The following is a 25,397-nucleotide window of genomic DNA, read 5'->3' as shown; positions in this document are numbered from 1 at the left end:
TGGTCGCTGCAGTAGGTTTTTATTACCTACCCTGTATTGCAGTAACTTTGTCCTGCAGACTGCTGCCTCACATGGGGCTGGATGTCTCTCAAGCCCACACCAGTGCTGCATGTCTGTTACCTTTGTCTCCAGAGTATAAGGTTGGAAAGTGGTGATGCTCTTAAGGCAACCTGGGAAATGCTTATTCCCAGGCAAGCAAGATGCATGTCAAGGTAATTAAACTTCACAAATAGCTGGACTCTCTGCTCCCTTTGCATTTAAAATTTGCAGTTATTTGTAACTGATATTGGATGTGTTTAATTATAGATTCGGTCATTAGAAAGATTTTGTATACCCCAAACTTAGAAGTGTAACATATTTCTTCATCATTTTAAAACAGCAAATGCGGCAAAAAAGTAAGCAGCAGGCCAAAATAGAAGCTACACAGAAGCTTGAACAGGTGAAAAATGAGCAGCAGCAACAGCAGCAGCAACAGCAGCAGCAGCAGTTTGGTTCACAGCAGCTCCTGAACCAGTCTGGCTCAGACACACCCAGCAGTGGGATCCAGAGCCCCTTAACGCCGCAGACTGGCAATGGCAGCATGTCTCCTGCACAGCAGACGTTCCATAAGGATCTGTTCACAAAGCAGCAGCTCCCTGCTACACCCACATCAGCACCCTCAGATGATGTGTTCCTAAAGCCACAGGCCCCACCTCCCACTCCCACCCGAATCCCAGTGCACGATTCACTGTCTCAGTCTCAGACTCCTCAGACACCATCACAACAGATGTTTTCTCCAGGTTCCACGAACACAAGGCCTCCTTCTCCAATGGATCCCTATGCTAAAATGGTGGGAACACCCAGACCAGCACCCATCAACCAGAGCTATGTCAGAAGGAACCCCATTGCCCCCTTAGATTCCTGTGCAGCACAGCCCTCCATATCTCGGGAGCCGTCAGGCAGCAGGCCCTCGCCAGTCAGGGACTCATGTTCTTCATCTCCCGGTAGCAGCGATCCCTATGCAAAGCCACCAGACACACCCAGGCCTGTCCTGCCATCAGAGCAGTTCTCCAAACCTCTGGGAGTCCCACGGTCACCCATAGTTATGGAGCAGTCAGGGAAGGTTCCTTTAGCTGCCGGAAGCAGCGATCCGTTTACGAAGCCGGCTCCTAGGACTGACACATTTCAGAGACAGAGAGTAACCTCTGCTGATGCCTATGCACGGCCTCCACTGACCCCCACTCCTGCTCCTGTGGATGGGAGCCCTGGACCTTTCAAAACTCCTCTGCGCCCTCCTCAGTCCCCGCAGGATCCTTACTCCTCCATGCCAGGCACGCCCCGGCGCGTCGCTGTCGATCCCTATGAGAGGCCCCCTCTGACGCCCAGGCCCGTGGATAACTTTGCCCATAGCCAGGCCAATGATCCCTACAGCCAGCCTCCCCTCACTCCCCACCCTGCGATGAAGGAGCCTTTTGCCCACCCGCCGCGGATGGTGCGGCAGCAGGGTGATTCTTTCCCTCAGGCTGGGCCCATTTCAAGGCCAGCCTCTCAGGACCCTTACTCCCAGCCTCCAGGTACTCCTCGGCCAGTTGCTGATCCTTACGCCCAGCCCCCAGGAACTCCTCGTCCCACCACGGTGGATCCATATATGCAGCAGCCACCAACACCAAGACCTGCTCAACCAGCAGATCTGTTTGCTCAGTCCCCAGCAAACCAGCAGAGACATTCTGATCCCTATGCCCAACCTCCTGGAACACCACGGCCAGTTCTCAGTGATCCTTACTCTCAGCAGCCAGCAACCCCAAGGCCAGGGATTCCTGAGGGGTTTAACAGACCTGCCATGACAAGGCCAGGACTAATAACGAGTAGAGATCCTTTCCTGCAGACACCACAGAGCAGGTTGCAGGGCACTTTTGTCAGGCCATCAGACCCATGTTCTCAAACACCCAGGTCTGCAGGACCTGCAATAACAGATTCCTTTAGCCATGGTGCAGCTACTCCAGCACATGACCCATATGATCAACCACCAATGACTCCAAGACCTCAGCCAGAATCTTTTGGAACTGGTCAGCTGGCCCATGATGCTGCTGAACAGCCACGACCTGGATCTGAGGGCGCCTTCAGTGCATCTGGAAATGCTCCCATGACTTCTCAAGGACAACAGTTTCCCAAAGTTTCACAAGTTCCTGGCCCAGCACCCACCACTGGAGTAACAGATACACAGAACACCATGAATATGTCTCAAGCAGATACTGAGAAGTTAAGACAGGTGAGAATTCTGATGATATTGAAATTCTGGAAGTAGAATAATTTCCCCTATTCTTGTTAATACTTGAAGTTTCTTGCCATTAAACATAACTATGTGTAAGATACAAATTATTTTAGTTTTCTTAATATGTTAGTTTGGTCCTTCTGGCTAGAACCATAATATACAGAATATGGAAACATCGGTAATCTCGAAGGAATTTGGACAAAATCCAAAAAAAAGAAGCAAAGGCTGTATTTGAAGCCACTGAAGACGTAGATGGTTGGTCTGTAGTAGTGCTTTTAGCTACAGTCTGAGGAAAAAAAGCATTTTAGAAGGTCAGTTTGTTCTGTTCTGTAACAAATGAGGTGTGGAACTGATTGTCAGTGACTTGTTCACTGGCTGGAGAAGGGAGTACAGACAAAGATCTCAGACCACATGTCTGACTTTGCAGTTGGCCAGCGTGTTGAGGTGAATCCTTCCCTTGGTCACAGCTCTTCTTGAGGCACATTCACTCCAGGTTTCTGTCCATGAATGTCTGGCAAACAGCTCTTGCTAAGAGATAGAATTACATGCAGCTTGGGGAAAGCTGCTCAATCTTTTGTTTGGAAGAAGGGATGGGAAGTGAATTTAATTGAAAAGCAGTGGTTTATCATAGTGGCTGTCATACAGAGTTAAGAGTGAATTCTGCAGCTATGGTGTAAAAACCTTCTGCTGAATTTTCTTCAGTGGAACTCGAGTCACGTTTGTCTCTCAGAATGCACTTTTCCTGTGGTGAAAGGGCCTGCAATACTAGAATAGAAGAATGGAAAGAGAGTTGCTTCCATGTTAAATGGTAGAATGGGATCACACCATACATTTTACCAAGGGATCTGGATGTTAAGGTGGGTTGCCACCACCCTGCACATTTGACCCTCCTTCTCATTTCTGAGGTGATAGTTGTTGGTAATAATATTTTCCTGTAACAAGTGAAGAATTTCTTTCCTCAAAAAGGCTTAACCTAGCAGAGTGCAGCACTTCAAAAGATGTCAGTTGCAGTGTCAAGTATAATGATTTATTTTCTTGTAAACAGCGCCAGAAGCTCCGTGAGATTATTCTACAGCAGCAGCAGCAGAAGAAGAATGCAGTTCGCCAGGAAAAGGCCTTGCAGGATGCAGCAGCTCCTCCCCATGCTGCCCCTCTTCAGCATTGGCAGCAAGACAACTTAAATCAAATTTTTAACCGCCCTCCTCCTCCCTATCCTGGGAATATCAGGTCCTCTGTGGTCCCTCCAGGTGGGCCAAGGTTCTCGATGTACCCGAAGGAGCAGCGTGGGCCCTTCCCTGGGGATGGGCAGTTCAACAGGCCCCAGTTTCCAGGAGATATGAACACCATGGGGATGAGACCTCATGGTCTGAGGTGAGCTCTTGCATCTCTTAAACTCAGGGTATGCGTGGATAGTTAAAGGGGGCTTTTTAGACAGCGTGAAAAATCGTTTACAGGAGCTGGTAACCTTCCTGAACTCTGTACGTGCAGTGGGTTTTCCTGTAACATTACAATGTGTGTTTTACACAAAGTATTTTACACTGTTTTGTTTGCAGTAATTCAGAAAAATAAATGGAGAAACTGCAGAACTAGTCAAACTTATGTGACCTGAAACATTGTGTTGTCCATGGCTTTTGGGGCATTTAAAAAAAAAAAGTAAAATACTTTATTTTTTATGTCGTAATAATGGATAAATTAATTTCTAATGAGTATGTGATCAAACATCAGCTTCTGTCTGTAGCACTTTTGCAGTGAATGCTACAATATAAAATGATACCAGTATCAACATACATTCTCAGAAGTTAATTTTTTCAGTATCTGGATTTATTTCAGTAATTTCTAAATCCACACACTGAGGTTTTTTACTCTGAATTGCATTAACATGTATTTTAATTACTAGGTTAGTTCTGACTGTCAGAGTTTTCTATCAATTATTATTATTATTATTGAAATTGAAAACAGGTTGTTTATTAAACATAATTAAAGCAATTATTTTATTGTAGTCATAAAGCTCATTTAAATGTAAGTATAATTAATCAAAACATTGATTTAAATATCCTGATGAATGCATCATGTAAAAGCATTTTGGTGAACAGTTATTTAGTTGTGTGAGACCGAGAAAAAAAAAATCATTTGCCTTTCATGCTTTATTTTAGATATGGATTTCCAGGAGGCGGCCATGGTCCACCCCCAGGCCAGGAGCGTTTCCTTGGTCCTCAGCAGCCCATGCAGCGCCCTGGAGTTCCCCCACAGCTGAGGAGATCCCTGTCCATTGACATGCCCCGGGCAGTGAGCAGCCCTCAGATCAATAACACATCCGGCATCCCGCAGCATTTTCCCCCGCAGGGAATCCCGGTGCAGCAGCACAACATCCTGGGGCAGGCGTTCATCGAGCTGCGGCACAGGGCTCCTGATGGCAGGCCAAGGCTGCCCTTCAGCCCTGCTGCTGCTGCTGCCACCGTGCTGGATGCAGCAGCTCAGCACCAGAGGCACCCCGGCTTCCTGCCCAGGCAGGATTTCCCAGGCCCAAGACAGGCAGAGCCACTGAGACACAATGCTCAAGGAATACCAAACCAGCTGCAGATGGCTGCGGGTTTGGAGCACATGTCCCAGTCCCAGCAGGATCAGATCAATCCTGAGAACCCACCTGCCCTTGTAATGCGTTCTCTGGGTCAGCCAGTTGCTGATGCATTCCCAGGAACATCTTTGTCTACATCTGCACCAACTGATGAATCTGCAAACTTGCAGATTCCCACCCAGCCAAGTGATGGTCTAGAAGAAAAGCTTGATCCTGATGATCCTGCTGTAAAAGATTTGGATGTAAAAGACCTTGATGGGGTTGAAGTCAAGGATTTAGATGATGAGGATTTGGAAAATCTGAACTTGGACACAGAGGATGGGAAAGGAGATGAACTGGACACTCTAGATAATTTGGAAACCAATGATCCTCACCTTGATGATCTTCTGAGATCTGGGGAATTTGATTTAATTGCATACACAGACCCAGACCTTGATGTGGGGGATAAGAAAGGAATGTTTAATGAAGAACTAGACCTTAATGTCCCCATTGATGACAAACTAGATATCCAGGGCAAGGCAGAAGAACCCAAACAGAAAGAACAAGGTGATACAGCTGTTGCCCCTGCTGAGACCCAGTCTCCACCAAAGAAATCAGCTACAGAAAATGAAATTAAAACAAAAGTACTTTCCCCAAACACTCAAGAGGAAAAGAAGAATGAAAATGAAAAAAGTGATGGAAATGCTGAGTCCACAAGTACTCAACAGGCTGCTGAAGTGGAGTTAAAGGATGGGGAAAAGGCTCCTGTGCAACCTGCTAACCCAGAATTCCCTGACAAAACTCCTGCTGTTCCTAGTCAAGATACAACTGTGCCTAGTCCAGATGCTCAGGGATCTGCTCCATTGCCTGTTCAAGGAGCAGTGAGTTCCTGCAGTATTTCTGGGTCCACCCCAGTCCTCTCAAGTTTGCTGTCTAGCGAAAGCTCAGACAATGCTGAAGCAAGAACTCTGGGATCTCCATCTCAATCTCTGCCACCCACACAAATGAACCATGGATCAGGTATTCCACAAACACTCATGACACCTGCTGGACAGATCTTGGAAAACACTTTAAATTCCAATCTGCCCATGGTTCCACGAATGAACCATAATTTTTCTCAAGGGTCACCAAATCCAGGATTTATTCAGGGTCAGTCATCTAATCATAACTTTGGGTCAGGACAGACATCTAATCAGACTGTGGCTGTACCGAACCGTCCTGGTCCCAGCGGCATCTCTGGTCCCCAGCAGATGATGCTCCCTCAGCCATTAGCTCAGCAACAAAACAGAGAGAGGCCACTTCTGCTAGAGGAGCAGCCACTTCTTCTGCAGGACCTCTTGGATCAGGAGAGGCAGGAGCAGCAGCAGCAGAGACAGATGCAAGCCATGATTCGCCAGCGTTCGGAGCCATTTTTCCCCAATATTGGTATGTGGGTGTCCTGTTTGTCAGTGTTCTGGTTGATGTTCTAAAAATGCAGCAACAAATAGTTAAATAATCCACTGGACTGCCAAAAGCAGGTAAATATGTAGAGCTTGAAGGTGGCATGATAAAAATGAGCCTGCCTATTATGTACAAAGGGAGTATGGAAATTGAGCATGTAGGTGGAATTCTGAACTCTGGCAAGGCTCCTGTTGTCATTACCAGGATCAAGGTAACTCTGCTTTACTGATAATGTTTGTGACATCAGCTGTGTCACCAACTCTCTTTATACTTTAGGTTCTCAAGAGATAGGGAGTAAATGCATCCTTTGTAAACAAAATTAAGTGATCAAGTGCAGTAGCTGACCTTCTTGATATTTGATCTATCAATTTTATATTTATGGTTGTTTTATGACCTTTTTTTGCAGTATTTGTTGTGTCACAAGGAAAGGGATTATCAAAAGCTGTTACTAACCCACAGTCTAGGCAAAGCCCAGAAATACCACATGTAATTCAGCTTGTACTAAAACATTTAAGAATAACTGTGGTTGTTTGTGTAAGATAATCTAGCAGTTTGAGCATTCATATCAAGACCATGACCATCATTTAACTGGTAATTAAACACTAAATTTTGAGAATTGTTTAAGTTGTAGCTACAGTGACCATCAAGGCCATTCTCATAGTGCATTAGTGGTGATGTGCCAGTTGCCAGTTGAGATCACAGGAGCAACTCCTCTTCCTGAGTCTTAAACCCATAAATATAATTTATTAATCTGTTGGGTCATAGGCCAGATTTGGTCTAGAGCCCTTCTCAGACTGACCTGCTTTTGGTTGTATGTTGTGGCTGAAAACAAGGACAGCTGTTGCTGCACCAAGTTCTACAGGATACATGAAACTGCTTATTAACCTTGAATATCAAGTGGGGAGGACAATAAGTGTGAAATAGAATGCAGTTAATGTTTTACTGAAGATTTACACATGAAGTAAATGTAAACAAGTAATTTCCATTTAATAACTTGTAATGTTCAGCTGTGTGATTCACTGCTGCTGGTTTTGTGTTACAGATTTTGATGCGATTACAGATCCCATAATGAAAGCAAAAATGGTGGCTCTTAAGGGGATCAACAAAGTCATGGCACAGAATAACATGGGGATGCCACCAATGGTCATGAACAGGTAGGCAACTCTTGACACCATTCTTTAGGACTACAGAATGTAAAAGGAAATGACAGAGCTCAGGGAAGCTGTGTGCAGGAAATAAAAAAAAATTCTTTCTGTCCTGTGGTTCACATTTGATGCTAACACAGGATTGTCTCCTAGGAATAAAGCCAGTGTGGCAGTAGGAGCTATAAAAGGTATTCAAGTGCATCATATTTGTGTTCCAGTTGTAATGTCATGGGTCAACATGGCCAGCATGTTGATGCTCTTCTTGTTTTCCCACTTGCTGATTAGGTAATGACACATCTCCCACGGGTTGTACTAGAAAACTGGGGGTGGCCATCTAACAGTGGAACTTCATGTTGCAGCAAACCTTTTAATGCTGGGTATAAGTAAGATTTTAGCCCAAGTAGTGGAAGTTCCATCCTCTCCTTAAATCCCTTCTGAGGACAAAAGGAGCCATGAACTGCAGACTGCACCATGGTTGTCCTTACGGTAGGTGGGGAGTCCATGGGCCAGGGAGGATCTGTGCCTGTTCTTTTGGTGGGGCACTTCAAACTGGATTTTCTCTGCCTAGTGCCCCATGATAATAAATGCCTTACCCAGGGTGTACATTTACCCAACTGCAGTTGACTGTGATAGTGGCCATGAAACCTAAATACATTTAACTGTTTTTCTTTGAATTTTAAAAGACTAAAATACAAATACAGACTTGTGTGTGTGTGTTTTCACTGTTCTAGCACAGTAGGTCATGTTTACATCATCTTTCTGAAAAATGTAAAATGCAGTAGTTTCAACCAAGGGCAAAATGCTGTCTGTATTCTCCAGATGTTGAAAAGGTTTGGTACAGAAGTTCAAGTGCATGTCTGTATAGTATTTGGGTGCTTTGTTTAAGTTGAACATAATAAAGTTGTCTCTCCTAATGTGCTGGTTTGCAAGGTTACAATTGCTATTTCTGTTTCTCAATAGATTTCCCTTTATGGGTCAGCCAGTGCCAGGGGCTCAGACCAGTGAAGGCCAAAATCATATGCAACAGGCAATTACACAGGTAATGCAACTTGATATGGGCTGGAAACAAAACTGTTCAATAATGATTACTAATTTTGGGTATTTTAATTGAATCATGATTTAATATCCTTGTCTATCTGTTCTACTGAAATTTCTAGGATGGAAGTTTGACACCTCAGATTTCTAGACCTAATCCTCCCAATTTTGGTCCTGGTTTTGTCAGTAAGTAGAGATTTAATAATTTATTGTATGGGTTGTTTTTTTTTTTTTTCATTTTACAGTTTTGTTTTCTTTAAAATGAACTGTGGATCCTGTCTCAAAAAAATAATCCTTTTAAAATTGAGTCATTTCATCATTACAATGCCAGGTAATGAAGGAGTGTATAGTAAATCCTGTTAGCATTTTTTTTAATGGAAGCTGTCATCAACAAAACACCATAAGGAAAGAAGGAAACAGAAAATTAACATTATTTGGATTTGTGTGAGAGCAGTACTTTATTAACTGTCAGACTGCTGTATCAGAAACCTGGTCTTGGGTTGTATTGCAATATTCTGAGCTCAATGAGAACAGCTGTGTATTGATGGAATTTTTTATTTCAGAAGCAGAAAGTTTTGTGCAGCATCATTGTCATTTGAACAAATACCAGAAAAAGCTTTCCAGGCACTGGTTAGGCAAGCCTGGCTGGTGAAACACAGTTGTTCAAAGCAGAAATAACACTGCACTAGCTTTTTGTATTCCATATTTCTGGCTGCCCTAGATCAATTGTGAATCCTACTCTCTGTGATGAAAAAGATTTATTAACAGAAATTAAAACTGAGCATATGTTGGAAGAGGAAGGCCTTGTGTAAAAAAGTGTTTCGATCACTGCAAATACTTCACTTGATATTTGTGAATAAGAAACAGAAGTAAACTCTTTCACATTTTCCAGAAGCTGAAGTAGCAGCACTGAGTATGCAATAAGGAGCTTCGGCACTATTATCTATATTAATTATTTGTGGTGTGATTCCACATGGCACTCAGCATGGCCCTGCTCTGGTTGGGTGGTGGTGGGTTCTGAGCACTTGAGTAAATCTGGTTCTTAGTTCAGTAGTAGTTACTCTTACCTGGAACTCATTAAAATTTCAGTGCTTTCATGTTTCTTATGTTACTCTGCATGTTTCCACTCAATTGTCCCCTCAGTTTTTGGAAATAGTTCTGGAGAATTTTTCCCTGCAAGCACCTTGAGGCTGTAGCTCACCCTGAGTAGGTTTAGTTGAGCTGTTCAGTCAGAGCTGTCACTGACACAGTGACTCGTGGAGGAGAAGGTGGCAGGGTCTGGAGCACAAGGAGGACGTGGTTGTATTGAAATCATGGAGCTGGGTGGTATCTCTGTTAAACAAGGGTCTTCACAAGGAAAATCTCTGCTTATTTGTGATGTCCTAGCTCGCTGAAAATGTGATCAGGAGACAAATTGGCACCATCACCCAGTGTTCTCTCTTGCTTTCTGTGCTTAGCACAGGTCAAGTGTTATCAGACATGGTTGTTTTGCCTCCAGAAAAAGATCAGAGAGCAATGGACTGCCTGTGGCAGATGAGCATTTCTCATTTGAAAGAAGAGCAATGTCTCAGTTACAGCCTAAATGAGAAGCATTTGTTTTGGGGGCATGAAATGGCACTGCTGCTGAAGGCCCCATGCTGAGGGCTGGCACTGACAAAGTGAATTTTACAAAGACAATATATTCTTTCACTTCGTGAATATTTGATTGTGTTCATAATTTTAATATTTTTCTTTGAAGTTGTAATAATATAAATTTTATATGTACAACAGTTTTCTGCAAACATCAGAATTAATCAGGCCATATTTCCTTTTATGTCCTAGTTCCCTAATGTCTTTGTACTTGAGTACTTCCAGAGATCTTCCATGTCCCCTCTTCTGTGGCAGGACAGGGAATTTCTGGGTTCTGTAGCAGTTCTCAAAGCCACATTTGCTCACTGCAAGTGTGCTTCCTCTCACAAATGCAGTAATTTGGATATCTGCCTCATTTACTCCAGTCACTCCAAGAACATACCACTTCTTGAAGTACCAAATTCTCTGTGAAATTTGGCTGAATTTGACCTCTAGTTTCTTAAAATAAGGGGGGGAACCTGATGGTTAAACTTGAGCTTTAAAAAGTAGGATGAGAGCTCATCTCCAGGATGAGATCATATCACACTTCATTTCCCTTCTCTCTAGATGATTCACAGCGAAAGCAGTACGAGGAATGGCTGCAGGACACACAACAACTGCTTCAAATGCAGCAGAAGTACCTGGAGGAGCAGATTGGAGCCCACAGAAAATCCAAGAAGGCCCTTTCAGCCAAGCAGCGCACGGCCAAGAAAGCCGGCCGGGAGTTCCCAGAGGAGGATGCAGAGCAGCTGAAGCACGTTACTGAGCAGCAGAGCATGGTCCAAAAACAGCTAGATCAGGTAATCATCTGGAATCCAGACTGTTCTCCTTGGCACTGAGCTCTCACAGTGGTAGTGAGTCTTTCCTTTAAATCTTCTGGAAGACACAGTGGAGCTCTACCTGAAGCAGCCACTGCCTGTTTTGTTGTGTGTGTGTAACAGCGTTGCTCTGGAGTGTAGGTGACACTGGAGCTGCAAGGGAATATTCTGTGGCAAACATTATGACAAAAAGCTGGGTTAGTACTTTGGGAAGAGGGGAATTCCTTGGCAAAATGACTTGCAGCAGAGTTCTTGGCACCATGCAAAGCAAAAATGAAACATTCAGAGAAAAGTTTTAGCATGCAGGGCTTTGTTTCAGGCTTGAGTGAATGTTCTAACCCAATCTTCTTTTTTTACACTTTGAAAATCTATTTTTATTATATCTTTAGTGTTAGACTAGTTTTATGGTCTGTCTCATTTCTAGATGCTGATCATCAGTATTGTGTCATGGAATAACACAGGTCAAAGGGATGTCTGGAGATTGTTTAGTCATGATCAAAGCAGAAATAGCTTCATGATTAAATCAGGTTACTCAGCACCTTGTCAGTCAAGTTCTGTAAGTCTCCAGGGGAAGAGATTTCCCAGCCTTTCTGGGCCCCTGTTTCTACATGTAACCACTTTCATTGGGCTTTGTTTTCCTTTCCTTACATTCAGTTGGAATTTCACATATTGGAGCTGTGATAATAGTGAGATGAAACCTGTGATAGTTTTGCTTTGCCTACCAGTAGTTAGTGCTGTGTTCCTCAAGACTTTTATTATAAATTACCTGGCATGATTGTCAGGATCAACTAGTCCTGCTGAAAATGAAAATGCTTTAGAATTATCCTTTACTAATATGAAGAAAAAAAACTTGGCAGCAGACAACTTGGAATGAAGTCCTGAGCAATATCTGACCCTTGAGTTCCCCTGTGTTGCTTCAAGACAAAGTATGTGCTGGATGGGATATTAGTTGGCTCATCTTTCCACTGTGTGGAAGAGGGCTGGAGTGGGTAAATTATTTCTACATAATTTTTTCCCCTTCCACAATGAATCACAAGTAGAACAAATGCAAAAAAAAATTCCCTTTAACCAATTCTTATTGTACATACAACAGTCTAATCTTTTGGTGGAGTTAGACTGAAGTAACAGCTGTTAACCATGACATTACTGGCAGATCCATTTACTGCCCCATTATTAAGGTTCTCCTATTTGTAATTTTTAAATTTAAGTTTAATCTACTGCTAGCAGAAGCCATCCACTGCCCTTTAGCCACTGATTTAGACCAGCAGTTGATTCATCCACATCCTAAGCAGCATTTTGTTCTGTACCTAATAGGAGCTTAAATGAGGTTTAAAGCATAGTTTTAACCACCTTCTATTGGAAGCAATTTGCCATTCTTTCAAATCTCATCAAGTCATTTTTCTGCAATCAAGCTCCTGTTAGTTTTTGAAAAGTCTCTGTATGTATGGAGGGAGAAAAGAGCTGCTGATTCCTGGGAGTGGCTGGTCCTGGACACAGGCACAGAGACACAGAGCTGACTGTGCCCCAGGAGCTGATGTGAGTCAGGGTTATTGGCCAGGCATGGAGCCACACAGACCCTGCCAGATGGCCCCTGTGGCACTGTGCCTGTGCTCACAGGCTCTGCCCTGCCCTCCCTGCACTGCTGAAATGTCCAGCTCAGTTCAGGGCCTCTGGGTGTGCTCAGCCTTGGACACCACAGCTCATTCCAGGGACAGTCATGGCTGATCCACCCCTGGAGGTTGTGGTGCTTTGGGGGCCTCGTGGTACAGCCCCACAGAGCCAGCACAGGTTTAGTGCTGCAGGACCACAGAGGAGCCCTGGAGCACTGGGTCTGTGCAGTGCAGATGGATCAGTCAGTGGCTCTGTGCTGTAGCACTGTTTATCCAGCAGTGTCAGTGCCAAGGCAGAGCTCATAAATCATCTTGGACCTGGGATTATTGTGTAAATAACCTTCTGGGTACATCTGTCCTGCAGCATGAAGTGTGTCCTATGGCATCACTGTTACCCTGAGCTTTCTGTCTCAGTCCTTGCTTCAGATAAAGGAAAGGGCTATCACACAATTCGAAGTACATTACAGAGTTTTTCTGTCCCTACATAAGCTGTGGAAGTCATAATCAAATGAACAGAAGTGAGAGGGAGATTTTCCATAATGTATGTATCACCAACCAGTGGATTGCAAATCCTTCTGTTTTTATTTTAGTTGGGTCTCTGCAGTGCTTCTGAAAGGCTCTTGCTTGTCCAGTTGAGAGTATTGTGTCCTTCCCTCAACTTCTCCTGTGTGTCTAATCTACAAGGCATAACTTGCAGTGCCCATGTTGAGTTTATTTTGGTCTTAAAATCTTAAATTTTCTAGCAGCAGTTGCAATTTTCATCTGACATGGGGTGTTTGAGGATTTGCCGATGAACAAATGGGAATATCCATCACTATTTTCCTGCAAACTTTCCTTTTCCAGTTAGATCTTTTTAAAACATTACTGATGTGTGAACATCATCCATCTCACTGTTTCCCTTTTCCTGTGTATTCCCAACTGTTGTATTCTGTGCATGGATGATAAGATCTCTAGGACAAGGATCATCGCTGGTTTAGGTCTGTATATTTTCTAGCACAATGAGTATCGATGTGTAATTAGAACTTTGAGACGTTGCTGTTTTGTCTGAAGTCTTGGGCTGGGGAGTATTTCTGATGAAATAATGGCTGTTTAGCATTAAAAACACTACAGAAATTCTTGTTTGGCCTGAGGTTCATTGTCTCCTGGAATTACACTGGGGAGTTACATGCTTTATGCTGCTCACACAGCCAGTTTGTGGCAGAGGTGAATAATGACTGTTTCAATGTTTAGATCCGGAAGCAGCAGAAGGAGCACGCGGAGCTGATTGAGGAGTACCGGATCAAGCAGCAGCAGCAGCAGCAGCAGCAGTGTGGGATGGCCCCACACTCCATCATGCCAGGGGTCCAGGGCCAGCCTCCCATGGTTCCAGGGGGAACAGCACCAGCAATGAATCAGCAGAGTTTCCCCATGGTGGCCCAGCAGCTCCAGCATCAGCAGCACACAGTGGTGATGCCTGGGCAGTCCAACCCCACCAGGATGCCAAATTTATCTGGGTGGCAACCTGCAAACCCTGCACGTCACATTTCCATGAATCCAGCAAGGATGCAGCCTCCAATGACACCACTGCCAATTACTCCTGGTGCACCGGCTCCTGTGCCTGGCCCAAATGCAGCTGCCCAGTCAGGGCCACCCCCGAGGGTGGAGTTTGAGGACAACAACCCTTTCAGTGAAAGCTTCCAGGAGCGGGAGCGCAAGGAGCGCTTACGGGAGCAGCAGGAGCGGCAGCGCATCCAGCTGATGCAGGAGGTGGATCGACAGAGAGCTCTGCAGCAGAGGATGGAGCTGGAGCAGCACAGTATGATGGGGCCTGAAATTAACAACAAAACATCTTTATCTCAGATACCTTTCTTCAATTCTGAGCTGCCTTGTGATTTCATGCAAACCCCTCGGCCCCTGCAGTCGTCCCCACAGCAGCAGCAGCAGCAGATGGGGCAGATCCTGCAGCAGGGTGCAGTGACCTCCCCTCCTGCCACCACTTTTATGCAAAGCTCAGAGCGAAGGCCAGTGGGACCTGCAGCTTTTGGACCTGATGCATCTGCTGGTGCAGGTGGAGCCCCCAGTTTCCATAATGTAAAACAAACTCATGGGAATCTCCCTGGGGCTGCCTTTACGCAGAACCAGGTCAGGCCTCCGCTCCCTTCTGCTGTCCCTTCATCTCCAGTGCTGGGGGGCAGTGCCCCATGTGGGTTGGACACTGGTGTGCCCCAGGCTGCAAACATCCCTGTATCAGGCCAGTCTCTCATCCAGCTCTATTCTGACATAATCCCAGAAGAGAAAGGCAAAAAGAAAAGGACACGGAAAAAGAAAAAGGACGACGATGCCGAGTCCATAAAAGCCCCATCAACTCCACACTCGGATATCACTGCACCGTCAACCCCAACCATTTCTGATGCTACCTCCACCCCCACAGTGAACACCCCCAATGAGCCACGGCACCAGGATGAGCTGGAGTCCATGGAGCTGACGGTCCCCTCGACATCCAACACGGGAGAGAACTCCCCTGAGCTGAAGGGGAAGCTCCTCAGCAGCAGCAGCAGCGTGTCCCAGACACAGCCTGGGGGGAATGTAGAGGCTGAAAAGGCTAAAATGGACACACCCAGCAGCCTCCAAGAAGTTAAACTGGAAAAGGCAGAAACTGATCAATGCTCAGGTCAAGCTGAGCCTAAACCAGAAAATCCAAGCAGTATTAAGGTGGAGGAGGATAAGGTCACCTCACAGCCAAGCTCTTCAGCTCCGAGTCCAGCACAGCCACCCGGTGCTCTGGCAGCCAAAGGGGAGTCAGGGAATGAACTGCTGAAACACCTGCTAAAAAACAAGAAGTCCTCATCTCTTCTAAATCAGAAACCAGAGAACAGTGGCCGAGCAGAAGAAGAGGCTTCTGGGGATAAAAAGTTAGCAGAGAAGCAGAGTCCAGCTGAAGGAATGGTGAGCCTGGTACTGGTTTTGTTAAACTGTCGTCAGCAGCAGTCCAGCCTAGTCTGTGCCTTACTGTGGGCATGTGTGGGGACATAACCTACCTGTGCAGGGGTGAAGGAAACAGCTTTAAGGAACTTTAGCCTCTTTGCTGCCTTTTCTCCACAAATAAATCACCTGTGTTGAGCAAGGAATAAATTTTAATATGGCTTCTTAGGTCAGCATATTTAGAAGTCGCTTAAAAAAAAAGTCTTTTTCTACAGAAAACTGTCTTCAAAAAATGTCACTTCCTAGTATTAAGGCAGGATTTTACAGTATGATTCCTAATTACTGACTGGTATGTGTCTGTACAGAACATGGTGTGTCTCCTTTCTCCTGTGACTCCACCTGAGTCGTCTGTGTGATTTATTAATTTATAAGGTCTGTTTTTAGACCTAAAGAAAAGTGCTTTCTGTGGAAGTAGGATACACTTTACACTTAGACTTGCTGGTCATTTTATTGTAATCTTAATCTCTGCTTTTGGGTTTTGACTGCCTAAACTCTAAATTCGTTCTTAACACAAAATTTAAATGTGTTTAAAAGAAAAAAATACTCATAAAAGTAAAGATAATAGTGAGCAGCAGGTAATTAACTGTGAAATATCCACTGTTAAAACATGTGATAGGAATATTAGAATACTGAGGTAGGGTTCATGTAGGGCTGTTTAAAATGACAATGAATTTTTTAAGAAATGGGCTTTCTTTTGGCTTGCCCCTGTAGCATCAGAGTCCCATCCTGATCCCTTTTACCCAGCTGTGCTTCCATGGGAAGAAAGGCTTTGCAGATTTGTACTGGAAGTGTTTAAGCAAGTGGTACAATCCAGAAAGGTTTCACAACACTTTTTTTGTTGCTAACCTCAAAATACTTTTGTATTATATTAACTTCCATGCGTCTCTTCTGCCACCAAGTCTGGCTTTCATTAGGCCCTCGTGAACATCTCCAAGGTTTCATGCACATGTAACTTTATTTTAGGAGGTATTCAAAAGAGAATGTTACTGTCCTGTGAGTTTTTAATGATGTTTTCAGATGTCAGTGGTGTTAATGGGAGGTCATAATTCTGTCTGTAGGGACAGTTTAGCAGTTCCACCTGCCAGTAAAATACACTTTGTTATCAGTGAGATTTATTACTCTGTGCCTGTGCTTTCAGAATCGTGCAGTAAATTGGAGTGAACTGTGTATTAACATGTCAAAAATTCTGCTGCACTTCCTTTTTTCACACCAGCAAATTGCAGGAGGCCAGATGCAAGGTACTTTTGGGTGCAGTAACAGCCAGCTCCAGAGAACAGATGTAGGACCTGAAACCAAGAAGCAGAGAAACAAGCGGGCTCAGAGGACAGGAGAGAAGGCAGCTCCTCGGTCCAAGAAGAGGAAAAAAGAGGAAGAAGAGAAGCAGGCAGTTTATCCTAACGCAGATACCTTCATCCAGCTGAAACAGGTGAGTGTGCAGGGGCTGGCAAAGGCAGCCCAGAGGCCCTGTGGAGCTGTGGATTTCTCCCCGTGGAAGTGAAGTTGATGCTTAAGTTGAATTTTGAGCACAGATTGGGGAAAATGTGAACTTCATAAAATCAGGGAATTTAAAGTTTGGTGTTTAATTTTGGGAGGTGGGCTGACATGGCAGGTGGTCCCAAAGCCACAGAGTTCCTGTCAGCTCTGGCAGCCTCTGGATGAGCTGGCAGGGATCTGGAGCTGAACAATTTCCTAACAGTGGATAAATTCCAATTCTTCTTTTAAATTAAAAACCACTCTACTGACTGGAGAATTGCAGTGTTCTGTCTTAGACTTAATTTCTGACTTCTTTTTCTTTTAATACAGCAACTTTCTCTTCTGCCTTTGGTGGAACCAATAATTGGAGTGAGCTTTGCACACTTCCTCCCTTATGGCAGTGGCCAACTCAATGGTGGAAATCGACTTGTGGGAAGTTTTGGTAGTGCTACTCTTGATGGGGCTTCAGATTACTACTCCCAGCTCATTTACAAGGTATGGTTTTAACCTGAATTTCTGTTGTGTGCTCTCTGTGGGAAGAGAAGTCCATTATATTATTACTACTTGTCAGAGTTCTTGCCTTTTATGCAACTAGAAGAAAAATAACCTTCTATTGCTGGACTAGATAGTGTGAAACAGTCACCATTGTTTTACTCTCTGAAAGTGGAATTGGTTCTGGGAACTGTGTTGTTGTAAACTAATGAAAAACTACAAATGCGCTTTTAACAAAAGGATGCTAAATAATGAGAATTGTAATTACAGTTTTGTGGAGCAGAAAAGACTGAATTCTCAGTATTTTGCAAAGTCTTTGAAAGCATTAAGCATTTCTTAATGTGAATTAAATAAGAAATAGACTTTTTCTGATTTGCCCACCAAGCCCTAACTAAGACCCTGGGAACTCTGAACAAAATAGATTGTTTGTTGATGAGTTAATAACCCACAGCATTTAAAACTTAGTCTCTGAGATCAGAGTGGCAATACTGGGAGGGCAGTGGGATACTGAACAGACAGAATCAAATTTGCTGCTTGGATACCCTAATACAAAAACCTATTAAAACCAGTGATGCTTTCTCCAGCCTTACACAGTGTGTAAGCTGAGAATGGGACCTACAGAAATAGTTCTTGTGGTCAAAGGTAAGTAATGAGGATGAGCTTTGTGGGCATGACTGCAGGAACAACAGATACTGAAGTTCTCATTTAATTTTCATTTAAAATATGGGCAGTTGAATAAACTGGTGAGAGTTAGCCCAGATATGAACTTGCAGAGTATCTGCTGCTCTATGGTGGCTGCTTCAGTGACAGCTCATCCTGTGCTGACGGTGAGGCAGCTTCTCCTTGAGGGGCAGGTGGGGAAGCTGACTTGTTCATGGTGCTGGAGAGTCACTGTGGAACAGCTCTCTCTGCATGGAGTCGGGACCTCTGCTGAAACTGTAGGAACCTGTTTGAAACAGTTCCTTACAATGTTCTTTGTGCATTTTTGTAAATCTTTTGGTAGTGTATTTGGCAGTGTTTACTCATGTGAACTGTTCCTCTGATATCCCTGACACAAGAAAAGCCAATCATTGTGTCTTGTACAGTAGATACCTCTGTGTCTCATGCTTGGGTCTCAGCTATGGCTGCATATCAGTTCTACCTCTGGGTGTAAAACTCTGAGTGGGTTGCATTGTCTGGTACTGGAACAAGACAGGTTCTCTCCCTGTGTGTGACGGTGTTCACAGGGGTCTTAAGAAGAGACAAGGATCTGACTCCATGTTTCAGAAGGCTTGATTTGTTATTTTATGATATATATTATATTAAAACTATACTAAAAGAATAGAAGAAAGGATTTCATCAGAAGGCTAGCTAAGAATAGAAAAGAATGATAACAAAGGCTTGTGACTGACCGAGCCAGTCCGAGCCAGCTGGACTGTGATTGGCCGTCAGTTAGAAACAACCACATGAGACCAATCACAGATGCACCTGTTGCATTCCACAGCAGCAGATAACCATTGTTTGCATTTTGTTCCTGAGGCCTCTCAGCTTCTCAGGAGAAAAAATCCTAAGGAAAGGATTTTTCAGAAAATATCATGGCTACACCTGTGTTCCATCCTGACTGATGGTTCTTTAACTCCTGTCCTGCAGCAGAACAATCTGAGCAATCCCCCGACCCCCCCTGCCTCTCTCCCTCCCACGCCGCCGCCCGTGGCCTGCCAGAAGTTGGTCAATGGCTTCGCCACCACCGAGGAGCTCGCGGGCAAGGCCGGAGTGCTGGGGGGCCATGATGGTAAGGCTCGTGTGTGTTGGGGCTGCAAGGCCTGTCCTGCTTCTAGCAAATGGCAAAATAGATCTTAGAATCACAAAACATGCTGAGCTGCAAGGGACCCAACAAGGATTATTGAGTCCAGCTCCCAGCCCTGCACAGGACACCCCCAGCAATCCCACCCTGTGCCTGAGAGCGTTGTCCAAATGCTCTTGGAGCTCTGTCAGATTTGGTGCTGTGCCCACTGCCCTGGGGAACCTGCTCAGTGCCCAGCCACCCTCTGGATGAAGAACTTTTGTCTGATATCCACCCTAAACCTCCCCTGACACAGCTTCAGGCCATTCCCTTGGGTCCCTTCACTGGTGACCAGAGAGGAGATCCTCACCTGCCCCTCTGCCCCCCATCATGAGGAAGCTGGAGGCTGCTGGGAGGTGTCCCCTCAGACCCCTCCAGGTTACCTCCTAGGATCCTTCTCAGTTGCAATGCTCCTTTATAAAAACAAAATGCCCAGACTTCCCAAGGTTATAATCATCACTGGCCAGCAATATTTTACACCAGTATAGTGTCAGGTGTTGGTGCCTTTGCCTTGTTCCCGTTCAGAAACATGTTGAGAGCTAGACGTACTCTTAAGAAATGAGAAAGAAAACCTTAGGATCAGATTTTTGGGTCCAGTACAAATGACTGGCATGAGCTCCTTGGTTGAGTGGGCTCAAAGCAGCCTATCCAGAATGTGTGCAGTCAGTGTGTATTTCCTGGTACTTAAAATTTGGACAGTTAAAATTGCTTTCTATTCTTCATATTGGGTCTTTGTAAAGACTATTCAGTGATTAAAATCCCTTTTTTCACACTCCTTTTCCTTTGTTGTTGCGAAATTGTTGATTTTTTTGTAGTTTTGTGGGTTTTTAAGTAAACAAGCATCCTCTCATAGTGGCAGAAGACACACTCAAAAGTCTTTCAGGCCCTGGTTGCTCAAAATTTGCAGTTTTTTCGTAAAAATGGAAGTTAATCCTGAATGCTCACAATTTTTTGAACTCCCAAATGTCTTGAGAGTGGTGTCAGCATGAGGCCCCACCCACACCCAGCAGGCAGCATGTCTGTCCCTGAAAGAGCTGTCCAGATGTCTCATTGTGCTGTGCCTCTCTGGTTTCAGTTACCAAAGCTCTGGGGCCAAAGCAGTTCCAGTTGCCTTTCAGACCACAAGATGATTTATTAGCCAGAGCAATGGCTCAGGGCCCCAAAACTGTGGATGTTCCTGCTTCACTTCCAACACCACCTCACAACAACCAGGAGGAGTTAAGGTAGGTTTTACCTGACATCTTCAAAAAGGTATTTGGAGCAGATTCTGTGATCTTTCATTGGATGAGACTGTGAAGGTGTGGAGAAACAAAATCCTTTTTGCGCAGGCACAGAAGGGCAGAGAATGGAATGGGATCATTTTAACTTTTAACATTCCAGGTGTAGAGAGCAGCATAGTGAAGTAGGTGATTCCAGAAGTAGTAGATTCTGCTAAATTGTTAGGGATTCCTTACCTTGATATTTTAAAAGTGGAAGAAAATTATACAAATAGGTGCTTTTCCTGGAGCAGTGTGGTGCTGTAGTGACAGGTGACTGCTGTAGCAGCAGCAAGACTATGCAAGAGCCAACCTGAAACTGCAGAGCCCCACTCAGTGTCCCAGGTGAGAAACACTGGCTGGAATATGAATCTCCCTGGAGAGATCTTCCCTTTTGCCTCCCTTTCACTTGCCTGCCCAAAATATGGGTGTCTGTGAAGCACTGGAGCCTGAATGTGGACAAAGGCCAGACAGTTTAAATATTAAAACAGTTCAAATATTAAATGCTCATTTTTTTACTCTGGTGGATAGAGCCATGGGGAACAGAGGGTTTGGCTTTGTCAGTGTCTTTGTTTTCTTCGTGGATCTTTCCCAAGAAATGGAATATGTGTGCAATGGAATATGAGAGGTGATGGCCAACCACCTACTTGTGTTCTGTGACCAGGAACAACCAGCAGGTTCATTTTAGTTCCCTGTCATGATTTATAACTTTGGCTTGCCAAAAGTTTAGTCCATTTTTAAACCAGCTTTTTTGGGTTTTGTTCCAGGGTTCAAGATCACTGTGAGGACAGGGACACTCCTGACAGCTTTGTTCCTTCTTCCTCTCCTGAGAGCGTGGTGGGAATGGAGATCAGTCGCTACCCAGACTTGTCGGTTGTAAAGGAGGAGAACCCAGAACCTGTCCCATCTCCCATTATTCCCATCCTGCCCAGCAGCACTGGGAAAGGTGAGGCTGCAGCAGAGTGTGCACTTACAGCTAGGATTGGGTTTTTGTCTGTTCCCATAAGTGTAGGATTAACATGCTGTATTCTGGTTTGTTTTCAGGTTCAGAAGCCAAAAGGAATTACATAAAATCAGAACCCGGTTCAGGAGCCTTACCTGGTTCTGGCTTCTTCTCCTCCCAGCTTGGACCATCCCAGAATGGTCCTAAATCTGGCCTTATCTCTGTAGCAATTACTTTACATCCCACAGCTGCTGAGGTAAAAATAATAAGCATGTATTACATAGAGTACAACAGCAGTTAATTTGGGTTATGTATAGTGACTCTGAGGGGGTTACAGTGCAATAACGCTGCTATTGCAGTCTTCTGATAGTTTGTATCTCTGCTATCTGAGCTGCTTGTCAGATATAAACAAATGATTTTGGTTTTTATTCCTGTTTTTAGAACATCAGTAGCATTGTAGCAGCATTCTCCAACCTGCTCCATGTCAGAATTCCCAACAGTTACGAGGTCAGTAATGCTCCAGATGTCCCATCCTCCATGGCAGCCACCAACACTCACAGAGGGAACCCACCCATGGAGTACAGGCAGCACTTGCTCCTGCAGGGTCCCCAGGCAGGATCCATGGGACCTGCCAGGATCGTGGGGCCCTATGGGCTGAAGCAGCCCAATGTGCCATTCCCTGCCAACAGCAATGGTGAGTGGGCTTGAACCTCCCCTGTTCAGTACCAGGGTTTAACTGATTCAGTACTGATGCATCTCAGCGTCATAAATCCATGCTCTAGAATTCAATAATTGATGCTTGTTCCAAATAAAACTTTTCACTTCTTACATGATCATGTGGATGCTCCTGGATTTAACCATGAGTAGCTCTCATCCATCTCTGATTTCCAGTGTCTGTTTACATCACTGTCAGTGAGGCATTTCTCCCATAATTCCTAACATTATTAGGGTTTTTTATGTCCAGTCTGGTTTTAAATACCTCATTCAGGAAAATTGTTCCCATGCTGGAAAGCTTGACATGGTTGTTCAAGCCTGTATTCCTGTGTTAGTTAAATTTGTGATTTTTTACACAATAATGTGTTTATGCCTGGTTTGCACAGCTGTTTTAGGTCTGATTTACACAACTTATCTGTCAGGTCAAGGTTTAATGCCCTCCTTCCATGCCCTGTCCAGGAGGGTGCTAGTACTCTAGACAAGTGAAGAATACTGTGATCTCTCATCAGTTAGGTTTGATCTGATGCAGCCTCTGACAGAAAATCTGTTCCCCAGGTCTGGCTGGCTACAAGGATCACAGCCAGAGCATGGCAGAAGGCTCAGCCCTGAGGCCTCGCTGGTGCTCCCACTGCAAGGTTGTGGTTCTGGGCAGTGGTGTGAGGAAATCCTTCAAGGACCTGCCCTTCCTCAAACAGGTCAGTGCTGAGGTGCCAGGGCAGGGCCCTGTGCTCAGCTGGGCTCCTTAAGGCAAGGGATGGCACAAAGTCCTGCTTGTCCTGCCAGCCAAGAGCACTTCAGCTTCCTGTGCTGTTCCCCTTCCTTGTGTGTCCTGATTGAGGGTGGGACATTCAGGCACATCTGCAGTACAGCTAAAAAATGGCAAAGTTGTTGTTACTGGTACAAAATGAATCCCAGGACGTTTCACAAAACAGGTCTCATCTATGGGACTTCTCAAAGCTCTGCTACCAACCTCCTTCCCTGACCTCTTCAGGGACCTTAACTCAAAAAAGCTCATTTGTGAGGCAGCCACGTTACTGTGTCACAAAAAAGCTTATTTGTGAGGCAGCCACGTTACTGTGTCAGGAATTACTGTGAGAGCAGGAATACTTGCAGTCCTCTTGGGCAGGAATCAGATTTCAGTTGCAATCTCTTGTCCTTACACTGGAACTGTCATTCCTTCAAAGAATGCCTTTGCTCCTCAGTGACCAGGAGGTGACTACACCACAAAGACACAGCCAGAACTTGCAGAGAGGAAAGTGTTCATGCAGACAGGAATGCACTGAATTCCCAGTAAGGTTTTGCAGATGGATAAGGAGATAAAAGACTGTGATCTGCCTTTGATTAGGCTGAAATGAGACATTCTTTTGCCATCTAAAGATAAAAGAAAATGGATTTTGCTTTGCAAGAGTGCCTATGGAGCAGATGGGTGCATGGTGTAGAATGCCTTATTTTGATTGTTAAACTTCTGTGAAAGGCAGGAAATGCTGAAGAACAGGGGTGTAGGTGGTGGCAACGTTAGATCTGTCAAATAATCAAGTATTTATATCACAGCATCCCTCATTATTTCACAAATGTTCTACAAATAAAAGTTTCCAGCCAGATTGGAAGACTTGTTTCATTACACTTACTATGTGAAGAATGGTATTAAAATGCACTTCTTACACTCTTCTGTGTTTGATTCCCAGGATTCCCAAGAAGGCTCAGATAAAATGAAGGACATTGTATTCTGTAGCAACAACTGCTTTGTTCTTTATTCAGCAGCTGTGCAAGCAAAAAACTCAGAGAACAAAGTAAGTATCAAACACTGGCAGACCCAAGTGAGCTGAAATTATTGCAGCTATTTGTTGGAGAACAGAGAGGGGCCAAGGGGGAAGTTTGCACTTCACTTGAGAGGTTTATAAATTAATTGCTCTATATTCAGACATTGAGATTCTGAAGCAGCAGCATGAATTAAAAATCATATTTGCAGAACTTTGTGTCTGACAGATGCATGGCAGAAAAGCCATCACCTTTGGCTGCTCTCCCAGGCTTTGAAGATGCAGTCTCAAAAAATCAGTGATTCAAGTTCTCTGGGCACTGTAAACAACCACAGACACATTTTTAAGGGGTATATCCTGCATTTGGATTTGGCTTGTACATTAAAAATAAAATTACAGCTCTGCAAATAATAATTGAGCAGCAAGTTTGTAAAAAGAGTTTAATTTATTTAGTGTAACAGGGAAAATAGAATCCTGTTCCCTGACTTCATTTGGGTGAAGCTGCCATTTTAAAGCATTGATTACCAAAACACCAGTAAGGAGTCTGTGAGCTGACAGTGACCAGGAAAAGGAGTTTTTTTATTAGTGGAAAAGTACATCTGAAGAAGTTCATTCAGCTGAAGGTGGAATCAGGCCAGGGAATTTTCTCAGGTGGTCCCAAATAATTCTGCTGTAGTTCTCTACCTGCAGACACTGCAAGGGGTGTCCAACACTGAGAGAAATGGGGCATCATTTCATGCTGTCTCAAGGGTCATTCAGGGTCAGAAGAAGGGGAACTTAAATTTATCTAATTATTTAATCATTAAAAGTGAAATAGTCTTCACTGAAGACTAAATGACGAGTTTCTCACAGTTAAAATTTTTGGAGTACTTTTTTTAACTAACTTGTCTTCTGCTGTTTCTAGATCAAATGTTCTTTTTTTTCCCTAAACTACTGGACAGAACAGGCTGTGTCCTTCAAGTTTTACCTAATTAATGTGTTCTTATAGTCCTATATAGACCGTATAGTTTGAAGCCTTCCTTCAAGTGCGTCCTACTTACTTTCTCAGGAGGAATTGAATTTTAAAAATACAACCTGGGGAAGATAACTCTGTGTACATCCATATCCTTTTAGTGTCCCATGTAGCTCATTTCCAGTTGTTGTATAAACAGGGTAACATTCCTCTACAAGTGCATCAGCATGTACCTAATTCAGTTAATTAAATGTCACGTTCACCCTCTTGATCCTTTAATTTACTCTTTCAAGATTAATCACACAAACCACATTAAGCACTTCATAATATAAACTTCCTTTGTTGTTCTTGTTTTCTCTCTTAGGTTTTTGTGGGGTTTTTTTCCACAAATCTCTGCAGGTATAATTCTTGTTTACTGTGACTGAATAGTTTAAGTCCTCAAGTTGTATCTGATCCAGAGCCCTGCAGAAACTCCTCCTCACTTGTTTCCAGGAAAAAATTATGTGGCATTAGTTCTAAATTTTCCATTTCTACCATATATCAGATTCTTAGACTTTAAATTAGTT

At 44.1% G+C, this 25,397-nt stretch overlaps 1 protein-coding gene across 7 annotated transcripts in view; it reads left to right on the top strand.

Moving 5' to 3' along the window:
* Positions 1 to 25,397, top strand: part of KMT2C (lysine methyltransferase 2C) — a 189,118-nt gene that overhangs the window by 156,169 nt on the left and 7,552 nt on the right. For all 7 annotated transcript variants that reach the window (XM_030963992.1, XM_030964025.1, XM_030964040.1 and 4 more), the window contains 17 exons: positions 380 to 2,248; positions 3,297 to 3,622; positions 4,405 to 6,230; positions 7,288 to 7,399; positions 8,351 to 8,429; positions 8,548 to 8,611; positions 10,601 to 10,833; positions 13,692 to 15,386; positions 16,636 to 16,848; positions 17,226 to 17,390; positions 19,017 to 19,158; positions 20,285 to 20,432; positions 21,233 to 21,411; positions 21,510 to 21,664; positions 21,850 to 22,102; positions 22,678 to 22,817; positions 23,808 to 23,912. In XM_030963992.1, the coding sequence (XP_030819852.1) occupies positions 380 to 2,248; positions 3,297 to 3,622; positions 4,405 to 6,230; positions 7,288 to 7,399; positions 8,351 to 8,429; positions 8,548 to 8,611; positions 10,601 to 10,833; positions 13,692 to 15,386; positions 16,636 to 16,848; positions 17,226 to 17,390; positions 19,017 to 19,158; positions 20,285 to 20,432; positions 21,233 to 21,411; positions 21,510 to 21,664; positions 21,850 to 22,102; positions 22,678 to 22,817; positions 23,808 to 23,912 (7,704 nt within the window). The remainder of the gene's footprint in view (positions 1 to 379; positions 2,249 to 3,296; positions 3,623 to 4,404; positions 6,231 to 7,287; positions 7,400 to 8,350; positions 8,430 to 8,547; positions 8,612 to 10,600; positions 10,834 to 13,691; positions 15,387 to 16,635; positions 16,849 to 17,225; positions 17,391 to 19,016; positions 19,159 to 20,284; positions 20,433 to 21,232; positions 21,412 to 21,509; positions 21,665 to 21,849; positions 22,103 to 22,677; positions 22,818 to 23,807; positions 23,913 to 25,397) is intronic.

Source organism: Camarhynchus parvulus, chromosome 2 (genome assembly GCF_901933205.1).
Source record: "Camarhynchus parvulus chromosome 2, STF_HiC, whole genome shotgun sequence".
NCBI classification, from domain to species: Eukaryota; Metazoa; Chordata; class Aves; order Passeriformes; family Thraupidae; genus Camarhynchus; species Camarhynchus parvulus.
The sequence above is the reverse complement of the archived record's forward strand: the minus strand, read 5'-3'. Positions and strand labels throughout refer to the sequence as shown.